The 23,749-nt window shown below is 39.6% G+C and overlaps 1 protein-coding gene across 2 annotated transcripts in view; it reads right to left on the reverse strand.

The window, feature by feature from the left end:
* Nucleotides 1-23,749, reverse strand: part of LOC139939413 (carnitine O-palmitoyltransferase 1, liver isoform-like) — a 46,591-nt gene that overhangs the window by 15,546 nt on the left and 7,296 nt on the right. Inside the window, exons 2-15 of one of the 2 annotated variants that reach the window (XM_071935273.1) lie at nucleotides 21,991-22,155; nucleotides 21,092-21,231; nucleotides 20,215-20,386; nucleotides 19,681-19,782; nucleotides 19,144-19,359; nucleotides 18,010-18,317; nucleotides 16,806-16,886; nucleotides 15,503-15,626; nucleotides 11,732-11,812; nucleotides 6,394-6,420; nucleotides 5,450-5,583; nucleotides 3,363-3,510; nucleotides 2,438-2,602; nucleotides 1,336-1,470 (exon numbers count right to left, since the gene is read on the reverse strand). In XM_071935273.1, coding sequence (XP_071791374.1) covers nucleotides 1,336-1,470; nucleotides 2,438-2,602; nucleotides 3,363-3,510; nucleotides 5,450-5,583; nucleotides 6,394-6,420; nucleotides 11,732-11,812; nucleotides 15,503-15,626; nucleotides 16,806-16,886; nucleotides 18,010-18,317; nucleotides 19,144-19,359; nucleotides 19,681-19,782; nucleotides 20,215-20,386; nucleotides 21,092-21,231; nucleotides 21,991-22,131 — 1,974 coding nt within the window. In that variant the 5' untranslated portion in view covers nucleotides 22,132-22,155. The remainder of the gene's footprint in view (nucleotides 1-1,335; nucleotides 1,471-2,437; nucleotides 2,603-3,362; nucleotides 3,511-5,449; nucleotides 5,584-6,393; nucleotides 6,421-11,731; nucleotides 11,813-15,502; nucleotides 15,627-16,805; nucleotides 16,887-18,009; nucleotides 18,318-19,143; nucleotides 19,360-19,680; nucleotides 19,783-20,214; nucleotides 20,387-21,091; nucleotides 21,232-21,990; nucleotides 22,156-23,749) is intronic. The other variant, XM_071935274.1, reaches the window with a different exon arrangement.

Below are 23,749 nucleotides of genomic sequence, written 5' to 3' on the forward strand. Positions count from 1 at the left end.
TTTTAAAAATGTGTTATGACTCTGGACACTTTTGAGAACTGCCAAAGACAAGTCTTCTCACAGTATCTCAACATATGCACAAAATAACAAACCTATGAAAATTTGACCTAAACTGGTTTTTGAGAAAAACACCCATGTCACACAAAGTTATGTGCTTTCAGAAGCTTGCGTTCGGGACCTCAAATCTAATTCTGAGGTCTTGAAAAATTTGTGGAAAATTACTTCTTTCTCAAAAACTACATTTCTTCAGAGGGAGCCGTTTCTCACAATGTTTTATACTATCAACAGCTCTCCATTGCTTGTTACCAAGTACGCTAACATTTATTTTGAGTAGTAACCAATAGTGTCCAGTGCCTTTAAAAGATTAGGTAACAATTATCATCGGTACACTTAAAAACAATTTGCAGGCAAGAAACTGCCATTTTGTCAACAAAGAGAAAAGCATTCAACACAGCAAGACCTTACAGAAGAAACACAGACATCAGCTGATTAACTGAAAAGTTACATGCCTGAATATGTATAGGTAATGTACTATTGCAACAGTTTCTCTAAAAAAGGGATGTTTTTAGGCAATACACTTTTAAGGTGAAACTTTCCAGCATAATAATAATAATAGCAGGCATTTATAGAGTGCTCTAATACAGGACACCACAGCAATTTATCTTTAGTGAATTAAATTTAAGGATATATGTTTCCAGGCATTGCATGGCAAGGTATCAATATGTTGCTGACTCGCGGTAAACACCATGTGTACCTACATGTACTTGACAGGTAGAGTTTGTTGTTTACAGAACTTTCTTGCTTTATATTCTACTATCGCAGAGTAGATTTATAGCATTGTTCTGGAGATTTCTCAATTCTGAAAAGAACTGTCCTGCTTTTTAACTACTACCTGGGTGGAAGGTGTTGAAAATTGGCTGTGACTACTACATTGTGCCTATAGGATCGACATTAACTGTAGTACCACGGAGTGAGTTCTTAAATTGGTTTAAACATTGTTATCAAGGAGCAACACTCGTCCTTCATACGTAAAATGTTTAGTGAAGGTTGAATTAATAATAATATAGAGAGACCTTACTACTGAGGCACACCTCTTAACTGTGTGCTACTGCCAATTGCACACCCCAGCAACAAGTCTCAGGAACCAAACAACCAAATGAAAAGTTCTTATCTGGAAAACGTAGGTTAATTTAATTGTACTCTCTGTACCTACTCTGGTGCTGGTCACAGGATTGGCCGTCAGCCACAGGTTAGCCAAACAAAATGAGAAGGAATGCCCCCCCCCCCCACCAAAAGAAAGTTCACTAAATTGTAACAACACTTTTTGTTTCTCACCGTTGCTGAAGCATCTTCCATGGATTTGACAAAGTCACATGAGCTGATGGTGCATGGTCTGACAGTTTCAGTGCGACCTTCTCTGAAGAAACGGGTCATTGAAGCCTCGTAGGTCAAATTGAACCTGCCAGCATCCTTAAAAGGGCAGGTCAAAATAATACAATATAAATGGGTTATTTTAGTTTTTGAACAAACATGTAATTTATTTAAATGTAGTTGAACTACTTGCTAAATAATTTCAATTTAACGTAACCTTCTTAATCTACAACTGCATCAACGTGTATGATCAGTGTGCTCGTGTCTCTAAGCGGGGCCCCTGACCTCAACAATAAATTTCTTCTCGTCAACAAGGATTAAGATTGGAACTAAAGTTGGAGTGGGGTAGTGTTTGATGAAAATGAACCAGCAACTACATCTCTACTTCTTCTTTTATTCATTTGGGTTTATTTCAAAGGCACTCATATGTACTGTAAACTAATTATGCCTTATAGGATCAGACATACCACCACAATAAGAATCCAACATTTGGAATGTTGAGTTACCTCATGGTGTTGAACTAAGGACTGCACTAGTATACTGATCTTGCTTACATGGGATCAGGCATATCACCATGATCAGAGTCCAACAGTATGGGTGTCAAGACGCCATAATGGTGTTGAACTAAGGACTGCACTAGTATACTGATCTTGCTTACATGGGATCAGGCATATCACAATGATCAGAGTCCAACAGTATGGATGTCAAGACGCCATAATGGTGTTGGACTAAGGACTGCACTAGTATACTGATCTTGCTTACATGGGATCAGGCATATCACCATGATCAGAGTCCAACAGTCTTGGAGTTCAGAGGCCATAATGGTGAAGGATTTTGCTAGAGTAACGAAGGACCCTTTTAATCACTCCAGATAGTTGGGGTTGTAAGGCCGAGTGTTTAGTTGGTAGCGTGATAGGAAAACAGTACTGACAAACACAGTTTAATAGTCATCGCTAAGGCCTAAAAACTGTTTCTTTTTAAAAACTGTTTCTTTTTATGATGGCGCGTCAGGATTTCCATAGCACGACCATCACGCCACCGACTATGAACCGGCCTTAAGACTCACTCTGTAGTAGGCAAGCTGCATGCCCATTTGGATGAAGGCATCAGGGCTGACTTTGCACTTCTTCATCTTGCCCTTGCCAAAGCGGTTGTGCACCAGCAGGTGGAAATCCAGATCATCAGCAATCTTCTTTGCAGTGTCCAGACTAGTTTCAATTACACTAGTCAACTGCAAAAAAATAAAAATATTATAACACTCCCTAAACTTATACCAGGGAAAACAGTACTGACAAATGGCCTTTTTTATTTATAGGTAAAGGTGGTCACTCTTTCAACAACAATAACCTGCTCATGAGAAAAACCAATTTATAGGTAAAAAACTTTATAATTCTTTGTGATACAACTCATCTGTTTCGGGGAAAACAGCCATCCGTCCTGAGAAAAATGTTTATCTGGTTATGAGAAAACAACTCCTTTGTTTATTTTCAAAGCTCCTGTATTTTTTTATGAAAACATAAACTGTTTATACATATCTGAAAAAAAACGACCCGTTTCATGTGTTTTTAGAGAAAAAACCTGTTTATCCAACTCTGAAAAAAAACAACTTTTCATCCCTTTTTAAAAGTAAAATGTTCATCTGTTTGAAAACTTTGTTAACAACCTTTATGTGTGCACTTTTAAGTTGACATGCCAATAAAAATAAAAAACAGCATTGAAATTTGGGGCTATTGGGATCAACTTTAAACAAAGCTAGAGTCAGATTTACAAGACATTAATAATTGAAGTAGTAATATCAAGTTATAGGCCCTTTTCGAAACAAGGGTTACGGCTTTGGATTTGGCTTCAGGCTCCGTCTTCTTGTCTAAAGCCCTGGGCACGTACGCAAAGCACGCGCAATATTGGCGGGGCCAAGCTAACCTGGGCCAAATCCAAAGCGGAAGCCATCGTTGCAAAAAGGGCATTTAATTTGATCCTCAATGGACCCTTACCTCCTCTGACAGCTCCCACTTTAGGCGTGTTGGGGATGCATAGGAGGCTCCTACTGTTCCCTTACATGCTCCCTCGTCAGTATAACCCAGAGACAGGTCCTGACTGAATGCATACTCAAACAGATGAGCCATGACAGGGGCATCCGCACTGATCAGGAGCAGAGGAATGAGTGTCATTAGAAAATCAAGGGCTATGTTAAGCCAAACAAAATAAATGTTATGTTTACGGTAACTCGACTGTCCTCAAGTTTTAAAATGGTATGTTCTAAATGTTTCACAATTAAAAATTGTTTGTTATGACCTACCAGTCAGAGTTGTAGTATTGAACTTTTGCAAAAATTGTGCCGATGTCAAACTTGTGCACCCGCAATTGCTTTTTTAGACCTCAGTAGTCTACATTCAGACATTGTATTGCCACAATTTTCCATGAACAGCCCGCCCACCACACACATCCGGAGTACGGCGACCCCAACCAGAAACATTGGTCATCTGTTGAGCGTTTTTGCATGTTCGGTTGAGCGCGGAGATGATGCTATTCAGACCAACCGGTAACCGACTTGTTGAGTCGGTTGGTCTTTGGTTGGGGTCGCCAAAACGCACTACTGATCAAATGTACGATCCAATGACACTAAATTGGGCCCTGGCTCAAAAGCCAGACCGGGCCTCATAATGGGCACCACACCATAACACAGCACATAGATGGCAGACTAGCCTGCATACGTTTGTAACATGTTTTACGAGCACCGGTAAGTCCCTTCACAGCCAGGGAAACTCGTTAGATGTCAGCAAAACACTTCTAGATAATTTAATCAATCTCCATATGGGCCAAATTTTTATCAAGGGTGCTCAATGTACATCCTAGTGTGGCTCACGGCACATTATCAAATTATTTCCAGCACGTAACGTTTGTATCAATCAGGTTTTTAAAATATAAATTCAATATCTATCAGGTAGTTCCCATGTGGAAGAAGCAACCTAAAAACAACGCTAAGACCGACAGTTTAATAGTTTTGGCTTGATCCTCAGCACTTGTTTGTCCGAAATTGCGCAATCCTTCTCCACTTGTTTCTGGTTTTACAACATATGAATATAAGAAATGTTGCAGCTTCCACTTGCTAGGCAAAGAGAATTACAGAACGCTACCGGGCTGTACATTTGTGTTGAAAAATCAACATGTTTGCCTAAATACATGAAATAGCATATGTAATACACAAGTAAAATTACATACTTTTGTATAAATTCCAAACAACCCTGTTCTTTAAACTCATAGAGATGCGTAAATATTTTGTTTTGGTTACTAAATACACAATAATAATAATAATAATAATAATAATAATAACCGTATTTATAACGCGCCTTTTGCCAAAGGATACAAAGCGCCAGGCATTAATACTGCAAGGAGTGGGGCGAATTTTTGAGATAAAAGACCAAATCCTTCAGCACCATGTAAAGGTTTACAAGGTGCCGTGGCGCAATATGCTACCAATCCAGCCAGGAACACCGGGGCGAACCCCTTCTCTTTTCGATACATGCACTGGGTTCTTTTACATGCGTTACATAACACATGGGACCATCGGCTTAACGTCCCATCTAAAGGACGAAGCAATGGTTATGTGTCTTGCTTAAGGACACAAGTGTCACGGCTTGGGATTCGAACCCACACTCTGCTGATCAGAAACACCAGAGTTTGAATTCGGTGCTCTTGACCGCTGGCCACGACACTTCCACAACGTCGTCATCAACTGCGTCGTCATGGCATCCTAAGTGTGCGATGTCAACCAGGGCTAAAGGGAAAGGAGACTAATCACCTCACATATTTGACTGTGTGTGATACATTTTTTTGATCGTTTTGATTTATTCCAAACACTACAAAATTTGCTGATTCTTCAGTCTTCATTCTCTTTATATATGACGAGTATGATTTAACTGCCAATATACATGATGTCAATCTAACTTTAAAACTTAGTGATGGGAGATTTAGAGGCATCTTGCTTACAGGAAGTTTAATGCACATTGACATAATGGATACATACAGTGGGCAAAGATTTATTCTATGGTGAGGCATTATATCATTATATAAGACTCACATGGAGTGTTCAGCATTGACTCCCAATCGGCCATTCTTGAAGATGACGAGGTTGAAGCACTTATCAAACCAGCGATTGTGTCCAGTACCAGCGAGTAGAGAGTGACTGAACTGATCCAGTTTGCGATTCTGATTCTGTATGTCAAAACAAAATTCCAAAAGAATCCCTATCAAGTTAAATATGCACCACTTTTCGCCTGCATGACAATGTGGAACAGTTAAACGCTGGTCCTATAAAGCGACATGTCCATCGCCAAAAAACGTGTGTTTAGGAGAAGATTGCAATCGAAGTTGCAATATTTTTCAAACTAATATTTTGGAGCCTACATACCATTTCATATTGGTTTTTTTCAGACCTAAATAAAGCTTCTTAATTCATAAAACTATCAGTACACTGTTATTTTGATTTGGGGTTGGAGACAGACAAACTGACTAGAGCAGGATTTGAACCATTGAACTCTGAATAAAAAGTGTGGTGCTCTACCAACAGAGCCATCTGGCCCTGTGTTGGCAGTCTCCTTTTTTTGTCAATGTCTTTGATCAGGGAGGCCCCTCAGAGGTCATACAACTGTTAAACTGATGTGCAAGGGCATACACCCAAGGTTGAGGTACAACCTGGGAAGCGCCTGGGAAGCTGCAGCAGAGGGATCACCTTAATGAAAATGTGCCTTTTTTCAGATATTAACGGATAATTAAACCACAAGGGAAACTAACTGGGTAAAATTACTGCGATGCTGTTTAAACCTGTCGGCCCTTAATACATTCCAGTTAACCGTGATCCTACACCTGAGCACTGTAGCTATGACTGTTGGCTTAAACTCAAGAAATTACAATGTGACCTTGACCATTGACCTAATAGGTCATTTCTTAGTACAGCGATAAAAAGAGCCGACCAACCCAAGACACAACGTCAGTTTCTATTGACAACCAAGCAGAATCACTCACCCATTCATCCTGTACTGGGGATGGTTTCTGTGGGAAAAAGAACAACTGAGATGTCAGTATAATGCAATGAGCGAGACAACCCACAGAGGTTGATAACTACAAACAGAGGCTCTGGATGCGTTATCTCTCATTCTGTGTGGAGTGGGAAAAGAGGTTTCAAATGCCTCCTAAATTTTTGGGTTAAAAACAAAGGCACTTAAGATGTTTTCTGGAATAGAAATACAGATAGAAACAATGTCAGAAAACATACAATTTATTACATTTAAAGGCAGTGGACACTTGGTAATACTCAAAATAATTATTAGCATGAAACCTTTCTTGGTGACGAGTAATGGGGAGAGGTTGATGGTATAAAACATTGTGAGAAGCGGCTCCCTCTAAAGTACCATAGTTTTCGAGAAAGAAGTAATTTTCCACGAATTTGATTTCGAGACCTCAGATTTAGAACTTGAGGTCTCGAAATCAACCATCTAAACGCACACAACTTCGTGTGACAAGGGTGTTTTTTTCTTTCATTATTATCTCGCAACTTTGATGACCGATTGTGCTCAAATTTTCACAGGTTTGTTATTTTATGCATATGTTAAGATACACCAACTGTGGATGCTAGACTTTGACAATTATCAATAGTCATAAAAAAAAATGGGCATGGATTGATTGATAACTTGTGGCCTTTATTTCCATCTAGGAATCAACAAAAGTTTCACGTTGCTTCCTACACGTACATATCTTTACCAAATAAATACAGGGCCATGTTTGAATGGCACTCTGCACTAATGAAGTCACTTTCCTTCCAAATACCTGGGGCCAATTTCATAGAGCTGCTTAGAGACTCTGGACACTATTGGTACTTGTCAGAGACCAGTCTTCTCACTTGGTGTATCTCAACATATGTATAAAATAACAGACCTCAATCGGTCGTCAAAGTTGCGAGATAATAATGAAAGAAAAACACCCTCGTCACACGAAGTTGTGTGCTTTCAGATGCTTGATTTTGAGACCTCAAATTCTAAATCTGAGGTCTCAAAATCAAATTCGTGGAAAATTACTTCTTTCTCGAAAACTTTGTTTCTTCATAGGGAGTCGTTTCTCACAATGTATTATACTATCAACAGCTCCCAATTACTCATTACCAAATAAGGTTTTATGGTAATAATTATTAACTAATAGTGTCAATTGAGCCTTTCAGAAAAAAATTTGCTTAAGCACGTAGTACAGGTAGTTTGCTTATTTTACACATGTTACTGTCCAAAATGCCATGCCACATATATTGCTTGCGACTTATATTTAGCTGTTGTTTACTTAGAATGATAATTGAGTTGAGTCTTGGCCGGTAATCTGATTTTACCAAGAAAGGATTTTTTCACTTAAGCAAAATTTTGCTCTATGAAATTGGGCCCTGGATGTCAGGCACACACACAGAGATGCCAAGTCCAGAGGCCAGCTATGCGTGAGATTTTTCGAAGCTCACCACAACTCCCCCCCCCCCCCAGAAATTTAGTTGCAGAAATTTAGTTGTGGACATGAAGTGTTCCAAAATGCATAAAAAACCTCTTCAGAATAATTAAAACTCACATGAGGTACACAGGAGATGTTGATGGTTAATGTGAAAGTACGATTGTGTCAGATTATTTCCTTCCAAAATAAAAAAAATAAATAAAAATGATGTCCAAAATCCTCCGCTCTGTTGTGTCTTCGCTAGTGGAGCGCATTTAGCGAATTTGCTAAACGAATCGGGAAAAACTTGTGCGCAATAAGCGTTTTGCGCTCTGCTGAATTTTAGCTGAACCTGCTGGGAGAGCAAAAGTGTGCGCAATCTGCAAATTTGCGCTCTGTTTGTACGGCAGCTGATTGTAGATTGCGTTTTTTGTACACATGAGCGCGATTTGGCAATGCATTGTCGTTAATTTATTTTTTTTTCCCCGGTCTGGCCCCAATGCATGAGAAAATGGTTGCTGTGCGTGTGAGCGTGAGACAGAGCCCAAATGCGTGAGTCTCACGCCTAATGCGTGAGACTTGGTAGGTCTGCACACATGACTAAAGCAATCACTGTATTGGTGCAGCAGACCGCAGTAGTAGTACAGTCAGTACAAGTGACTAAAATATTTGTGCGTCAACGCGTTGAAGCGTTATTTGAGATCCAAGTACTGAGCTTCTAGCATTTTAGCATTAGTGGTGTTATTAATTGTATCAGCAATGGCTGACAAGGGCTACTCTTCAGCACAGATGCAGCCCCCATGACCAAAGTCTGTTTATTTGATTCAGACATTGGGTGCATTCGATTAGCTTCCCTGGGTTGACCCCGGTCTGCCCCCGGTACGTTCGAATAGCTTTGGCGTCATTCCACAGGCTCATCCGGGTCAGCCCCAAATGCCCTGCTGGTGGTGACCCACTTGGGGCTGGCCCCAGGTGCATGACGTTACCACAAGCAGGAAAAAGAAGCAGGCATGCAAGGGCGCATTCAGCTGCCAGCCACATCAACCCACTATGACCACGGAGCACAGCCAAGATCGAAAGAGTTTGATTTTTCCTGAGGGAGGAAAACCGGATAGTCTGGCAGTGTCGGGAAAACCCGCGTGGCACAGCAGAGAACCAACGCACAACTCAACTCACATATGGCCCTGGCTGGGAATCGAACCGGGTCACCTTAGTGAGAGGCAAGCACTTTACGCACAAGCCAAGCGTGCCACCATCACAGTGTGGTCATCCTGATTTTACTCCATTCCAACTTACTGTAACCAAACTGAGGATGGACGAAATAATAGTCTGATGCCATGTTTGCGCAATGAATGTTAGCATTCATTACTGTTATGGAAACGGGGAATATGACTGAGATGGTGACAGCGTTATAAAGGTATATAACAGACTATGTATAAAATAATAACTATAAACTTCAGTACTCTAGTACAGTAGGTGATGCTAAATCTATTATTGCTTTTGATAATATGCATAGTTACAAGAATTCTCCAAATTGAAAAAGGCTCCATGCCGAATCTAGGCACTTCCTGCAAACATTTTAAACAGCATTAGCCTAATTTGATCATCAACAGTGCTGTCAAATAACACATCACTTGGGCCTATAGACTTAATAAGTATTTCTCAACATGTAGAATGTTAAAGATACATGTACCACTTCACATAGATACTTAGCGTGATGTTTCAGATGTGTTCACATTAAATGCAATTTCACTATTTCAAGGAAGTGCTTGATTTGGTCTGGGTGCAAGTCATCAAATATTTTTTCATTCATTCTCGTGTAATGTGTCTACACTAAACTTTTTCTTAAACACAAGATGTTTAAAACTGTGTGAAACCACAACTATTTAACATGTTTAATGATATTATGTTCATCTTCACCTCTTCCTAACTCTTAAAATCTTTTCCCGAGTAGCAGATGTCAGCCACTCAATTTAGGTCAATTGCGCATGTCCTGTACCAGAGTTGTTCTTCATTATTGGGATGCTTATGCATAGCACATGGTCTAAACTGGCATTAATATCATTGTGTTAACATAATTGGTCAGGGATGCCTGTAAAAATAAATGCCTGGCAAATTTGCATCCTACTGGCTATCGTAGCTGCAATTCTACCAATAACCTATTTTCTTATATCTACATTATTCTAATAAAAACAAAAGAAATCATAGACCGGCATAAATATTACCCTTCAACAAATGACTCCTTTCTATTGCCCTTTTCACACTATAGGTATTTCCCAGATAAATTCCCCAGAACTTTTGGTCAATCTTTTAACACTACAAAAGAACTCTCGGGAAATTCCCATGAAATAAATTTTTCCCAGGAAATAGTTAACCCTGCTCTGGGGTAGGCTTATTAAGGAAGTTAACCCTGGGTAAAACGTTTTTCCCAGGAAAAGGCAGCTAGTAAGAACAAAGGCAGGTTTAAACGATGCATATTCCTGATCAGTTTAATAGAGATCAATGGAAATAGTACACCCGGGAGTTACCAAAATGGTATCGTGAGAACGGTTGCTTGGGTGAAGATGGGGCTGGGGATTTGAAAAGGGCTTACATGACAAAACATCCATATTCTTATTGCCCTCTACCTTTACTAACTCAAGTAATGTGCTTTCCCATCAATTCTTAATTGGCCACTCATTTGTTTTAATGTAGTGGGCAGCCTTAGAGTTACTTTGCAACCAATTGCTTCTTGGAAAAGGTAAGAATATAGCACATGTAATGATTTCATTTCAACAACAAAATTTTTAAATGAATAACTTGATTTTAACGAATATTTCAAAAATGATCGTCAACCAAACTTATCTAATCCTTATTCATGTAAACATGTCAATATGCTTAAATAATAAGGAATGAGTGGAGGGTTCTATGTTGTAGGGATGAAACAAAAGGGTTTGTGAAAATAAGAACATTGTGGGTTAAAATGTTAAAGATGGTTGGTAAAGAAGCAAGCAAAGATCAGTAGACAAGCTAAGAAAACATATATGCCAAGAAGCAGAACATGCGCAAACAATACAACAAGCAGCGTGAGTCATCACCAAGACAGCAACTTGAAATGTGTGTACTCATACCAAAAGTGCACAACTGTTTGCAGTGTTAGTACTATGGTTAACACAAACTCTCCTTCAGTTAAGAGCAAATAAGAAGGCCCTTCTGTGGTTGTTCTTGTTCTAACAAATTCTCTGAATTACACCCACCAACAATTTGTCAATAACTATGACTTGAAACTGTAAGTTTTTTTCAGCATACTTCTGTTTTATCAAGAGTCCCTTTGAAGAGGATTATAAGTGAGAGGCAAAAATAAAATTACTGTCGAACAGGAGAGTTGTATCATTTGCTTTTTTTAATCTGCTGTGAAGGTTTTTTCTCAATAACTTTGACAATTTTAGTTTGGGAGTCAAGCAAACCCCCAAAACAAAGCAATTGCATATGAAAGAGCAACAGTACAACTAAAGCTTTCTTCAGTGTTTTTTTTAAACGATTTTATTTCATGGATGCCGATATAGCCATCTTTTTTATTGGATAAAGAATTAGTTGTAAGCATTTACCTTTAAAAACAACAAATTAAAACAGCAAGATTGTGTGTGTATTTGCAATAGTCATACAGTTTACATAACGCTGTAATACAGCTTTTCATATTTATCCTTGCTTGGGATAAAACATTCATTCGTAACATCATGTACAAATTGTTTAAATTGAAAATGCAAATGCTGTGAATGTCAACAAAAAAACGAACAGGTCTAACAACTGAGAATTCAAAGAACTCTAAGTTTTACAAGCACCCTGGTTAATCCAGTGGGAAAGAATAACACATGCATAACATAGGTTTCAGAGGAAACAAACCACAACAGCATTATATTACCTGGTCATCAGTGAGCTCTTGGGGGCGCTCTTTGTACCATGGTGGTAGGGTTTGATTGGACAGGATCATCTTGAGTGGTTCCTAGTGGTTGGTTTTGAGTTCGTTCATTGACAGTGGTATTAAATGAAAGAATCATGAGAAAGGCCAAGTAATGACAGACCGTGAGTAGGTGGGAAAACATGGATGGAAGTAAAAGAGTGAAAAGAATCAATGTTCAAGAAAAGAATCAAGAATAATAGAGTAAAATAAATAAAAAAGTGAACAACTGTTACCATGCAAAATGAGCATACAGAGATTTTTGTCATTAAATTGTCCCTCTTTCTTGCAGTGCAACTATGGCAATTTTAAGCCATTATACACTTTCAGTAAACAGTATTGTCCACGTCCCACACTTCGTGTATCACAACTTATATACAAAACAACAAACCTGTGAAAATTTAGGCTCAAGAAAATAATGGGAAAACCCACTCTTGTTTCCGCGCATTTCGCAGTGTCATAACACATGTTAAGAATATATCCATAATTCTCGATAATGAGAATTTATATTGTTTTACCGTTTTCTCACAAAGTAAAGCATTTCATGGATTAATACTTCAAGAGAAGTCTTTCACCATTTCCTTCTATAAACCCTGTAAATTATTTGTAAATATGTGAACCTTTTTTTTGTTTTTTCTGTCCCGAAAGGGTCCAATGGCTTTAAGGTAATGCTTGGCCTGATTTTCCCAAAAAGAAATTAATTTAAAGAATTTTTTCTCTGAACAAATTTTGAAAAGATGATGCTGTTTCAAATAAAAAAAACTTACAAAAACTTTTGCATCCGCCTTTTGCACAGTATAGTGCAAAGTTGTCTGTACATGGCTGATGGGTTTAAAATAATGTAGAGGGCCTGGCACTAAATCTTTTTCAGTTTTTAAACAACAATTTTTCAGTGGTAAATTGTTTTTGTGCAATACCTTAAATGAAAGCTCTAACTTTCTTTAGTTAAAAAAAATAGTTATTTCAAATTTTAATCTGCATTGCTGAGTCAAAATCTACCAAAATTTGACCTACTGTACATCTTTAATATTAGCCCAGAACACAGTTATGCACTCGCATATAAACTAAAATCTAAAAGTGGAAAGCTTATAAACTGCAAGAAATTGGGACTTTCAATAATGTAAACAACACTGTAATTGTCATATCGTCATGTTGTTTATTAGAGAGAGGGTGATGTGAACACAAAGAAAGGTGTTGAAATGAAGATGGTTTTAATGAGTTCCCTTCTAATTGAGACCAGTGTACCATTGCCAAGTCTCTGTGAGATTTTAAAACATTATTCAAATCCAACTGCATGCTTGACTCTGTTAACCAGTTAACTGTGGAAGATGTGCATGTATAAGCCAATAAATTATGCACCAGAAATTAGAAGATGTGTACACCAACTTCCGTAAACATGCCATGTATGTAAACTCCTGCAATCGTGGACCCTCCTTTGGTTAAACTCTTTGTGATAGCAACCATGGACCATAATGCTTTTCTTTGTGATAGCAACCGTGGACCCATTGTCCCTTTTGTTATAGGTCCCCGGTTTGAATGTGGATACATTCCAGTATGTACTGCACACAGTGTATGCAATCACTGTGCATGCACCACTTCATTCTATTAGAGGGACAGCAGAAACTGGAAGGCATGCTAGAAATCTCCTTTTTTGTCCAGGGAATCCACAACTTCAGACATTTGTCTTGTTGATGTACAAACAGGAGTTTTGAGAAATTGATAGGCTAGCACCATTGATTTTTCATTGTCAACGGGCTGAGACCATATCTGAGTGGTCTGAGCGTCAAGCATACTGTCCCACATCCCATAATCAGCTGTGCCTTACGGTCAATGCTCTGTGATAAACTGTGAAGGCATCTAATAGTTTTGTGACAGAGAACAACACATCCTGGTGTTGTCTTTGCTTTGTAAAATCAGGGTTTCACCGTGACAGGGAAATTCTCAAATAACACAAATTATTCCATCAGGTCTGAAACAAATCCTGTCTTCGGACAACAAAACTTTTTAGAAACCCTGGTGCTAAATAATTAAAATCACAACTGCACTACTATAGAAACCGATCGTGCTTTAGGGTCAGGCACACCACTAACAGTTTGTGGTTTTTTTTTTACTGATTTGATGTTTGAGTTTCATCTAGAATGGCTCAATTTTTTTTTTAGAAGCAGAAGTAAAGCTTAGTTAAGGAGAGGGGTCCGTTTAACTTTTCACCCCAAATTTTTGAATCTGAGGAACAATTCAAGCATGAGTGGTTCCTCAGATGCTGAGGCCAGAGATGTAGTTGTTACTCGCAGTTACCTCGCTAAATTTGATTGGGTTGAGAAAATACCGTGACAGTGTTTGCTATTTTCTTAGCAAGCAGACACTACACTCGGCTGAAAATTTCACATGTCACTTTCATTGTATCTTTCTTTTAAAATGTCTTCCTATACATCCACATGACATTGACAAAAATCAAACCAAACTATGAGACTACCTTTAAGGCAAAGGACACTATTGGTTATTGTCAAAGACTAGGTTTCACAGTTGGTGTATCTCAACATATGCATAAAATAACAAACCTGTGAACATTTGAGCTCAATCGGTCGTCGAAGTTGCGAGATATTAATGAAAAGAAAAATACCCTCGTCGCAACATGGTCACATGGAGTTGTGTGCTTTCTATGCTTGATTTCGAGACCTCAAATTCTAAACCTGAGGTCTCGCAATCAAATTTGTGGAAAACTACTTCTTTCTCGAAATTTACTTCACTTCAGAGGGAGCCGTTTCTGACAATGTTTAATACTATCAACCTCTCCCCATTACTTGTAATTGAGAAAGGTTTTATGCTACTAATTATTTTGAGTAATTACCAATAGTGTCCACTGCCTTTAAACACATATTTTAACTATAAAGTTTATTCACTAGGATCTTAAACGTTGGCATCCACAATTCTTGGAAGTCACTCTCAATCACTTGTCCTGCAATGTGCTGCAGGCAAATATTGCACACTGAAGGTACTACTGGTTTCTCTTTAGGGAGCAAAGGGTCTGTAGCCACAGTAAACTTGTATCTTATGTACTTGTATACTAAATATCTGAAATAAATGTTAACGCACATCTCAGCTTTTAACAAACACTTATCATTCCTGCTTTGAAACATCATGCATGTCATGCTTCCCATTGCTTTCCCATATTTGCGTCTAGTTTGCAGCACTGCCAAAAGCTTTGTCAAAATAGCTGGGATAAAACAAAACGTTTGAAAACCACTCAACCACTGACCCATGTCTTGGCAAAGGTCAGTGGCGAACATCGTGCATGAAAGCTTGAAATGCAGGATCTTTCCAGCAAGCAGGATTGAATCAATGAAATATTAATGCCTGAATGTTTACAGTACCTCAAGTGAAAGCTGGATTAAATTTGAGATCACACCTTTGAGGGTAGAATGACACGCCAGATACAAACCATTCGGTTGTACACCATTGACATTTTGGCTGGTGTCAAGGACATGAAGCAGATACTGCACCGCAAACACACGCAATCAGCTACATACATGTACACCAAATGGGATATATTAGAAGGTGTGCAAACATGTTCAGCGTCAATTCAACATGTAGAATGTTACAAGCCTGCAGCTTATCTTCATGATGTATTCATTAGTACACTATCACCTCGGGGTAAGGAACCCCCCCCCCACCACCACCCACCCTACAGATGACCTAGGTCAAGACCCAGGGTCAAACTGTCAAGATTGCACTTACTGTATCATAGTCCTGCACCTCGTCGTCAAGCACAACCATAAACGCTGCCGTCTCTATGGCCTTCAATGATACTTTATTGACCCCACGCATGAAGAACCTCTGCCGAGCCAAAGCCCATGGGATCCTAACCAAAAATAAAAGAGAGGACTTTCAGAATAGATAAAGGTTAGGGTGATGGGCTGAATATTCTGTAAATTAAGTATTGGTAGCCTTTGTAAGTTTGTTATCCATCAAGTATGTTACAACTTAATATGCAATATAATTTGACTTTGTGATGTTCAAGAATTTTGTACAGTCTTTCATTAAGTTTCAAATAAAAAGTTCCTACACGTATTCATTTCTATTTATCTAAACTCATACCAAATTAAACTACAAGATATCTGGTTCTTTCTGAATTCACAAGTAGATTGTATATCATAGGGTTGGAGAAGTCACAAAGAGATACTTCTGACAGTCTAAGTGTGTGGCAGAAGACTTTCAACGCGTGTATGTCCAGAATCTACCTAGGGCAAGTTCGAGTGGGCACAATTAGTCGATCCGTGATTGACTGCTGACCAGCAAGTACATGCACAGTGACGTACCCACTCAAATGACTCATTTGGAAGTCTAGTCAACCTTCCGCCTTTTCGCTATACTGTCACTGGTTCCCCTCTGCGCTTTACACATGTCAGAATGGAACATGCTGTTGGGACCAGTGAAAAAACCATGGGCTTGAGGCTGTTTCCAAATGGTCGACCACAATAGTCAACTAATGGTGGACCAGCCTGAGTTCAAGTCAAAATGGTCAACTTTTAGTTAACCATAGGACACACTCAAACTTGCTCCTGGTATGTCTCCTTCAACCTGGGGGTCTACAAAGTCCCCCATAGAACCTTCTCACTGACATCACACTTGTACAGACCCATTGCAATGGCCACCATTGCTGAGGCCAAACAATGGAAACGTGCCGCACACAACTTGCAGCCAATAATAGGTGTTCATTGATCTCAGTGTGGGTGCTGTTTGGAGCTTGTGACGGGTTATCAAGGGGTTGATAGCATCGCAGGAAGGCTGCCACGCTAACTTCCAGAAAGATAGGTTTATTAAAGTGATGATCTCTGAGACCCAATTTTGTGGCAAGGTGCTACGGCGCATCCAGCATATGCACAGCGCACTAAATGCATAGTGCCATCCAGTATTGTATTTTGTAGCACATGCTTCAGCACGTGTGCATGACGAGCGTCTGTAAGTACTCCAGCATGATGTGCGATATAATAGTGACACCATCTGGGAAGGGGCTAGTGAGGATGTATATAAAGCTTACCTGTCACCAGCTGTTAGAGCAGCCAAGTGCTCCTCCCCATCCATGGGTCCTACTGGGTCATCTATAATCCACTGGTACTGCCTACAATGTCAATGGTCACAAATTGATATTACAAAAGAGTTGCATACAGGTCGTTTTCCCAAACCTCGGCTTGTGCTCCTGCTCGGGCTCCATCATCTATCCTGGAGGACTGTACATTTTGCATAGTGTTTCCAAGATCTAACAAAGCACTGAGCCCAAGTGTAAGCCTGGGTTGGGAAAAAAAGCTCTAGGACTAGAATTTCACCTTTGAGAAGGCAATAACACTTTCATTTTGAAACGGGAACTTCCAGTGAAAAATCATATTCATAAATACCTCAGACAGTTTCGCTATTCCTATTGGTGGAGAGCGTGTCACGTGGGTATGTATAAACCATTGTTTATGACCAGTAAAAAGTGTTGAAACATGGGCGTGACATGCGAGTTTACACCTGTGCTTATAAGACAGTTTCTTCATTCCTATTGGTCGAGAACAACAGGCCGAGACAGTTGTGCAACATCACGCGATATGCGCGACGCGCACAGCATTCCCGTATAAGGAGTTGTTTTGACCGAAAAGGTATTTATGAATGGGAATCAAAGTGTGTTGAATCGGTTTTCAACTAGTGGTTTAAACCCATCGAGGCCTGGTTCTTGATAATTTACCTCGACTTCGTCTCGGTAAAATTATCAAGAACCAGGCCTCGTTGGGATTAAACCACTAGTTGAAAACCTCTTCACCACACATTGATTCCCTTATTAAAAGTCTATGGGATGGGGGGGTCAAGACAAGGTCAAGACAAGGGCAACAAAGGGAGCACTCACTATGTCATTTTCGAATTTATGTTCCCTGGACTGTACAAGGAACACAGAACCTAAGCTGGAGTCGAGCCTTAAGCTGTTGTATCAAAACAGAGCTACAATCCCGGCCAAAATGCTTGGGCCACCCATTCCTAACGTTATACAAAACAATTCATTGTGCACTTCCCATTCACAATCAAACATTTGTCCCCCGCCGCCCGCTCAATGTTGACTGTAACTCAGAAGAAGATCCGCCATTGGAAACAACATTGAAAGGGGGTAGGGGGGCCCAACGAGATATGGCCAGGATTGTAGGTCTAAAAACATGTACATAACAAAATGCTACTCATAGGAAGAAGTACACACGTACACACGTGTAACTTACTTCTGCAGCTCAGCAGGGTTCAGCATCTTCCCGTTGACCTGAAACACCACCTTGTAGAAGCGTCCTCGCGACATGACAGCAACGTGTTTGCTGTCCTTCATATGTACCACCTTGTCCGTCTCCAGACCAGGAATGCGTGTGGTGTTGAACAAACGTTCATACTGGTAGGAGCAGAGAGGAATCATTCCCTGCATGATCAGAGGCTTCAAGGTTTCCCGCTCTATCTCTCGACGGAAGTTCAGGAGACCTGTGGTCTGGTTGGCCGCGCGGGCAGCTTGCATAAATGTGGATGGCATTGCAATAGCATCCTGGATGAGAGAATGAATAGCATCAGAGTTAAGGACACTATTTGCATTATTTCCAATGAGGACAGCCTTCAATAATTTTAAAACATCCATTAACTGTACCCTTCACCAGACTAATGCACTTATTACAAAATATCAGTGGCTTGCTGTAGCATTATTGGTTCGGCTACAAAATGCACCATAGCTCTTCAATGTCTTCCAGTTGAGTTACAGTACTGAGCAAGTGAACATAAAATATATACAACGGAACGTCGCAAGTCTGAAATACTGAAGAATAAGCCTTGGTGCTATAGCTTATTAAACAAGATGTCAGATTTGCCACGATTAACATGAAAACAATGGCAGAGCTCCATTGATTGTTCTTTATAATAGTAACTAAGGGAACAAAAGGGTAGCCAGAAGTTCTTAAATGGCCGTTATGGCCTTCGCCATAAAGGCATGAAAGGCCACAACCCTGCAGTCACTACTCTTTTATTGCCATTCATAAATGCCCTTTTGTAAAAATAAAAACATGAAAAATTACAATTATAGGCACTGTGACAATCTGATTCGTAGCAAAATGCTTTTAGATACATGTATTTTCTCAGAAAGCGTTTAGAAATAGATTACGTGTGTCTACTAATAGCTATGAATTGCGTTCCATGCCATAAAATGGGCGTACATGAGCTTGCATGCAAACATGCCGAAGCCAGCCGGTCTGAAACAGCCCCAGATGGTCTTCAACCGTTTAAAGACCCCCACATGACATGCTCTCCAACAATAGGAATAGCGCAACTGTCTGGGATATTTATGAATTTCGTTGTATTACTGATGATCCCATTGTACTCACCATGCCATAGTAGTTACTATTGACCATGATCGGAGCCCGGCCTCTCAAGTACACATACTCCTCCCACCAGTCACTCACATAGTTGGTGGACCACCACCACTTCAGTCGAAGGTAACGTTGGAGGCGTGGTCCCAAACCAACCTCAAAGTCTTTAACCAGCAGCTCCATGCGTTCAAACTCCTCGTCATTCAGAAAACCTCTTACCGACAGCAAATACTGCAAGAAATGATTTAGAATGTAACATATTTGCAGCAGATGTTTGCTACAAAAGACTACAAGACTTTTCCTATATCAACCCTGCGAATAGTATTAATGACCATAAGTGGTTATTATGATGGGATTTGAGGCGTTGCATGGTGAGGTATCAATAAACATTTGGTTTGCAGTAACACCATAGTGTGTGTCTACTTGCCAGGTAGAGTTTGTTCTTTAGAGAACTGTCTTGCTATATTTTGGGGGGGGTTTCTACTACTTGGGCATAATAGGATTGCAAGGTTTCTCCAATAACAATGGTGTGGAAAATGGATTGAAACTTACACGCCTCATTGTGTCCTTGAGTGATGGCAATGGTAGATTAGGTAGTGCATTCTGGTAGCCAAACAGACGTGGCTTACGAGTTGCAAAACACCTGAGCAGCACCTGAATGTACATAAAACAATGAACAGTCACATCATATGATTGAATCAGAGCCACACAACCTGCACTTCCTACAGGCACAATTCGTACACTCTTAAAGACACTCAGGACACGTGTGGTAATTGTCTTAGACCAGTCTTCTCACTTGGTGTACCTCACACTCTGCACAAATTAACAAACCTGTGAAAGTTTGAACACAACTGGTCATCGAAGATGCAAGATAAACAGGTCTCACAAATCGAATTCAAATATTTTAGTGAGAAATAACTTCTTTCTCAAAACGCTAGCCTACACTATACTACCAACAGCTCTCCATTGATGGTTAACAAGTAAGTTTTTATGCTCACAATGATTACCAATTGTGCCCAGTACCTAATATTCTGGTATGGAGATTGCACTGTTTGAATGTTTTGCAAGCATGCTAGCCAAACTTACAGTCCATATCTTGGTTTTGAGGGAGACCTTCCCTCTGCCTTCATACATGAACCCCTTGTAGGAAAGCAGACGCTTCAAGATGAACCGCACTGAGAAGATAATCACCAGCCACAGCAACGTGGCATAGATTGCTGTGGAAAGGTAGATGGCAGATGTTGCTCCGAGGTACTCCCTGCATCACAGAATGACAAGAGGGTTGTTTCAAAGTCAAAAGGGTCAGTCACACAGGCCTCAATATTGAGGGGAAAAAAAACATTAAAAAGCTTTGGCGATATCGATTTAGTTTATTCTCGAAATATCGCTGACAATATATTGCGATATTCGATATAATCGCGATTAATTAAATTTGACATCATCAGTCTTCAAACACCCAGTGAAAGTTGAAGAAGAGACAGTCATATCATAAGAGAGGTGTTCTAATGACCTATTCTTCTGGTTTGACTCCAAACCTATGGGGTGCAATATGTCTCAGCTAGCAAATACATCGTGATATTGCGATATTTAATCGATATCGCTATATATCACGATATATCGCTATATATCACGATATATCGCTATCGATATTTCGATTAAAACCAAATCGATCCGATATCGATAATGAGTGTGGAATGAGTGTGTGCGTATTCTGCGTGGAGCAATCTAACCAATAAAATGCTCTTTGTGCCATTATCGTTAACGTTTTGATTATCACTGTGTCACACCCAACAACTATCGGTCTAAAGGTTCTGGGCAACACTTCCTGCAATTTGCTTGGGGAAACAATATACTTTACAAGAAATGTCTTGTGTGCAACTAGAGTGTTCATTTAGCCTGTAGTGCAGTTGCCTGCATCCAAGTTGGCTGCAAAATAGCACATTCAAGATGGGAATAGACTCACACTGGCAGGAAGTTATTCTGGAGTTTCTCAATCATTCCCATGGAGGGATCAACACGGGCCAGAGTTAGAGCCGTAACAGCCGTCAGTACAGCCAACCAGCTGGCTGGGCTAGCTGGGTAGGTGGTGTTTACCATCCCATTCTGCAACAATACAAACATGTAAATATTCAAATGTTGGTTAAGAGTGTTTAATAGCACAGTAACCAGGGGTGGATTTCACAAAGAGTTAGGACTAGTCTTATCTCAAGTTAGGACCAGTTACTCGTCCTAACTTAGGACTATCCATGCAATTTGTGTATCTCCTAGGACTAGTCCTAACTCTTTGTGAAATCGACCACAGGTCAATTAATAGTTAGGAATAACAATTATTAATATAAAGTGCCCACATGTATTTTTTTCTGTTTGCCCTGTAGAATTTTTTTCTTTTAAATTTTCTAGTTATATTTTCTAGTGTATTTTTATTCCCTTGTAATGACCCTGCAATTCAGTGTCCAGCTGCGAATTGGTCTAGTAAAAGTTGATTTGCATGAACTGAACACAGATCAAATATTAGTACCAATTTCCAGTAATGGGTAAGTAGTTTTACTTCCTCTTTCTATTTTTCTTCGTTTTGTACATTTGCCCGATCTCAACGCCCCCCCCCCCCCCACCAGGTCTTATACCTGTGCCCACCGAAAATTATTTTTTTTTTTTACCTTCTAATTTGTGTACAGATATCAGAACCTGAAATTTCTTTTAAAACTTCAATTTTTAGAGAACTTTCAGCAGAATGAGGGAGAGGTGTCAACTCTACACCCCAAAAAAGATTTACAAAGTCTTAAAAAGCTTAACTTTCATGAACTACATGTACATCCTCAAAACACAAAACAAACTCAAAATTGTCAAAATGCATCAACAAACCTGAAATCGTCTGAATTTCTTGACCCAGGATCGACGGCCGCTTTCAAAGACAGCCTTCAGGGCTTCATGGTTGATGTCAAAATCGATTCCTTCATTGGTGACTGTGAACTGGAAGGCCACAGCCGCATGGGCTTCAGCCATCTTGTTGTGGTCTTTCTTGCTTCACTAAAACAAGAAGAGATAAAAAAAAAAACAGTTACATTGTGTTTAATAATATTATACTGCCAAGACGGTTCTTTAGCACATACATACATTGTACCACCAGCCATGCCTGGATTTATGTATCACTGAGACCATAGCCTTGTCGAAGCACCGGCCTGCTCTGAATTCACGAACTGCATAGAAACTATACTGCACGGTAGCCTACTTAACAGTACTTGATACCGTGGGGTCGAAGCATGGCTTTTCGAGGTATCAACAAGGTTACAACAAGGTAGGAACATGAAAAGCCAAGCTTCGACCCCACGGTATCAAGTACTGTGCCTTGGACAAGGCTATTGAGACCATGGTCTTTTTTGCGCAGGTCATGAAGATACCCATCCCCCCTTCAAAAAGTTTCACATTTTTAGACTAAGTTTGCCCTTTGCCTTGCCATCTACAAAATGAACATCCAGGCCTGGCAAAGAGAATCGAAATGTGAGAATCAACATGAGGTCTTAAAGCTAGACCAGCTGTTATTTGCAAGTTAACACAAAGTGTACTTGACCAGTTAGCTAGAGCTAGTCGAGGTGTAGTGTACAATGAACAATTTGGACACCTTCAGCATGCCCTAAAAACTTCCAGCAAGTTTGGACACTTTTTTTACAAATTATACACATGGGTGCCTGCATACTTACAGTCCCAAATGAACCTGAACGCACTGATCATAAATACCAAGTACATGTGGGTATGGAAACACAGTCAAGGATAGTACATGTAGTGACAAAGACAAACCGCTGGTGCCTGTCGCACAATATTATTCAATTCTTTTTATTAGCATCATTTTTTTTTTTGCTGTCCTTGATTCATATTTTTTAACTGCTGTTTATGTGCAATGCTTTCCAGACTGGTTAGGGGCTGTGATTTTTGTGTTTTTTGGGGGGCAATTCTTGGTCTCTTGCCCTGTAATTTTAGGGGTCTTGTGTCGTTTGACTAGTCTTCACAGTTGGTGTATCTCGACATATGCATAAAATAACAAACCTGTGAAAATTTGAGCTCAATCCGTCGAATTTGCGAGATAATCTATATAAAAAAACACCCTTGTCACACGAAGTTGTGTGCTTTCTGATGCTTGATTTTGAGACCTCAAATTCTAAACTTGAGTTCTCGAAATCAAATTAGTGGAAAATTACTTCTTTCTCAAAAACTATGTCACTTCAGAGGGAGCTGTTTCTCACAATGTTTTATACCATCCATCTCTCCCCATTACTCGTAATCAAGAAAGGTTTTATGGCGATAAATATTTTGAGTAATTACCAATAGTGTCCACTGCCTTTAACTGCAAAATTGTATATTTAAGAACACACTTCAGTGTTTTTTACTCCCAGTGTCTTTTATAAATATTGATGAATAATTAAACCATTAATAACATCTGCAGCCCAATAGTTCCTGGAAAAACTGAGACAGATGAAGTCAACTTGCCTGCATGAATTTGCATACAACTAGGACAAAATGAACACTCTACAAAAATTCTTCATAAACGTACATATTACTGCACTGTACCAGCAGCATATATGTTTGTTATTTACACACACCCCCATACAGTGTGGTATTCAATCAT

This window comes from Asterias amurensis, chromosome 7, assembly GCF_032118995.1.
Source record: "Asterias amurensis chromosome 7, ASM3211899v1".
Classification (NCBI taxonomy): Eukaryota; Metazoa; Echinodermata; class Asteroidea; order Forcipulatida; family Asteriidae; genus Asterias; species Asterias amurensis.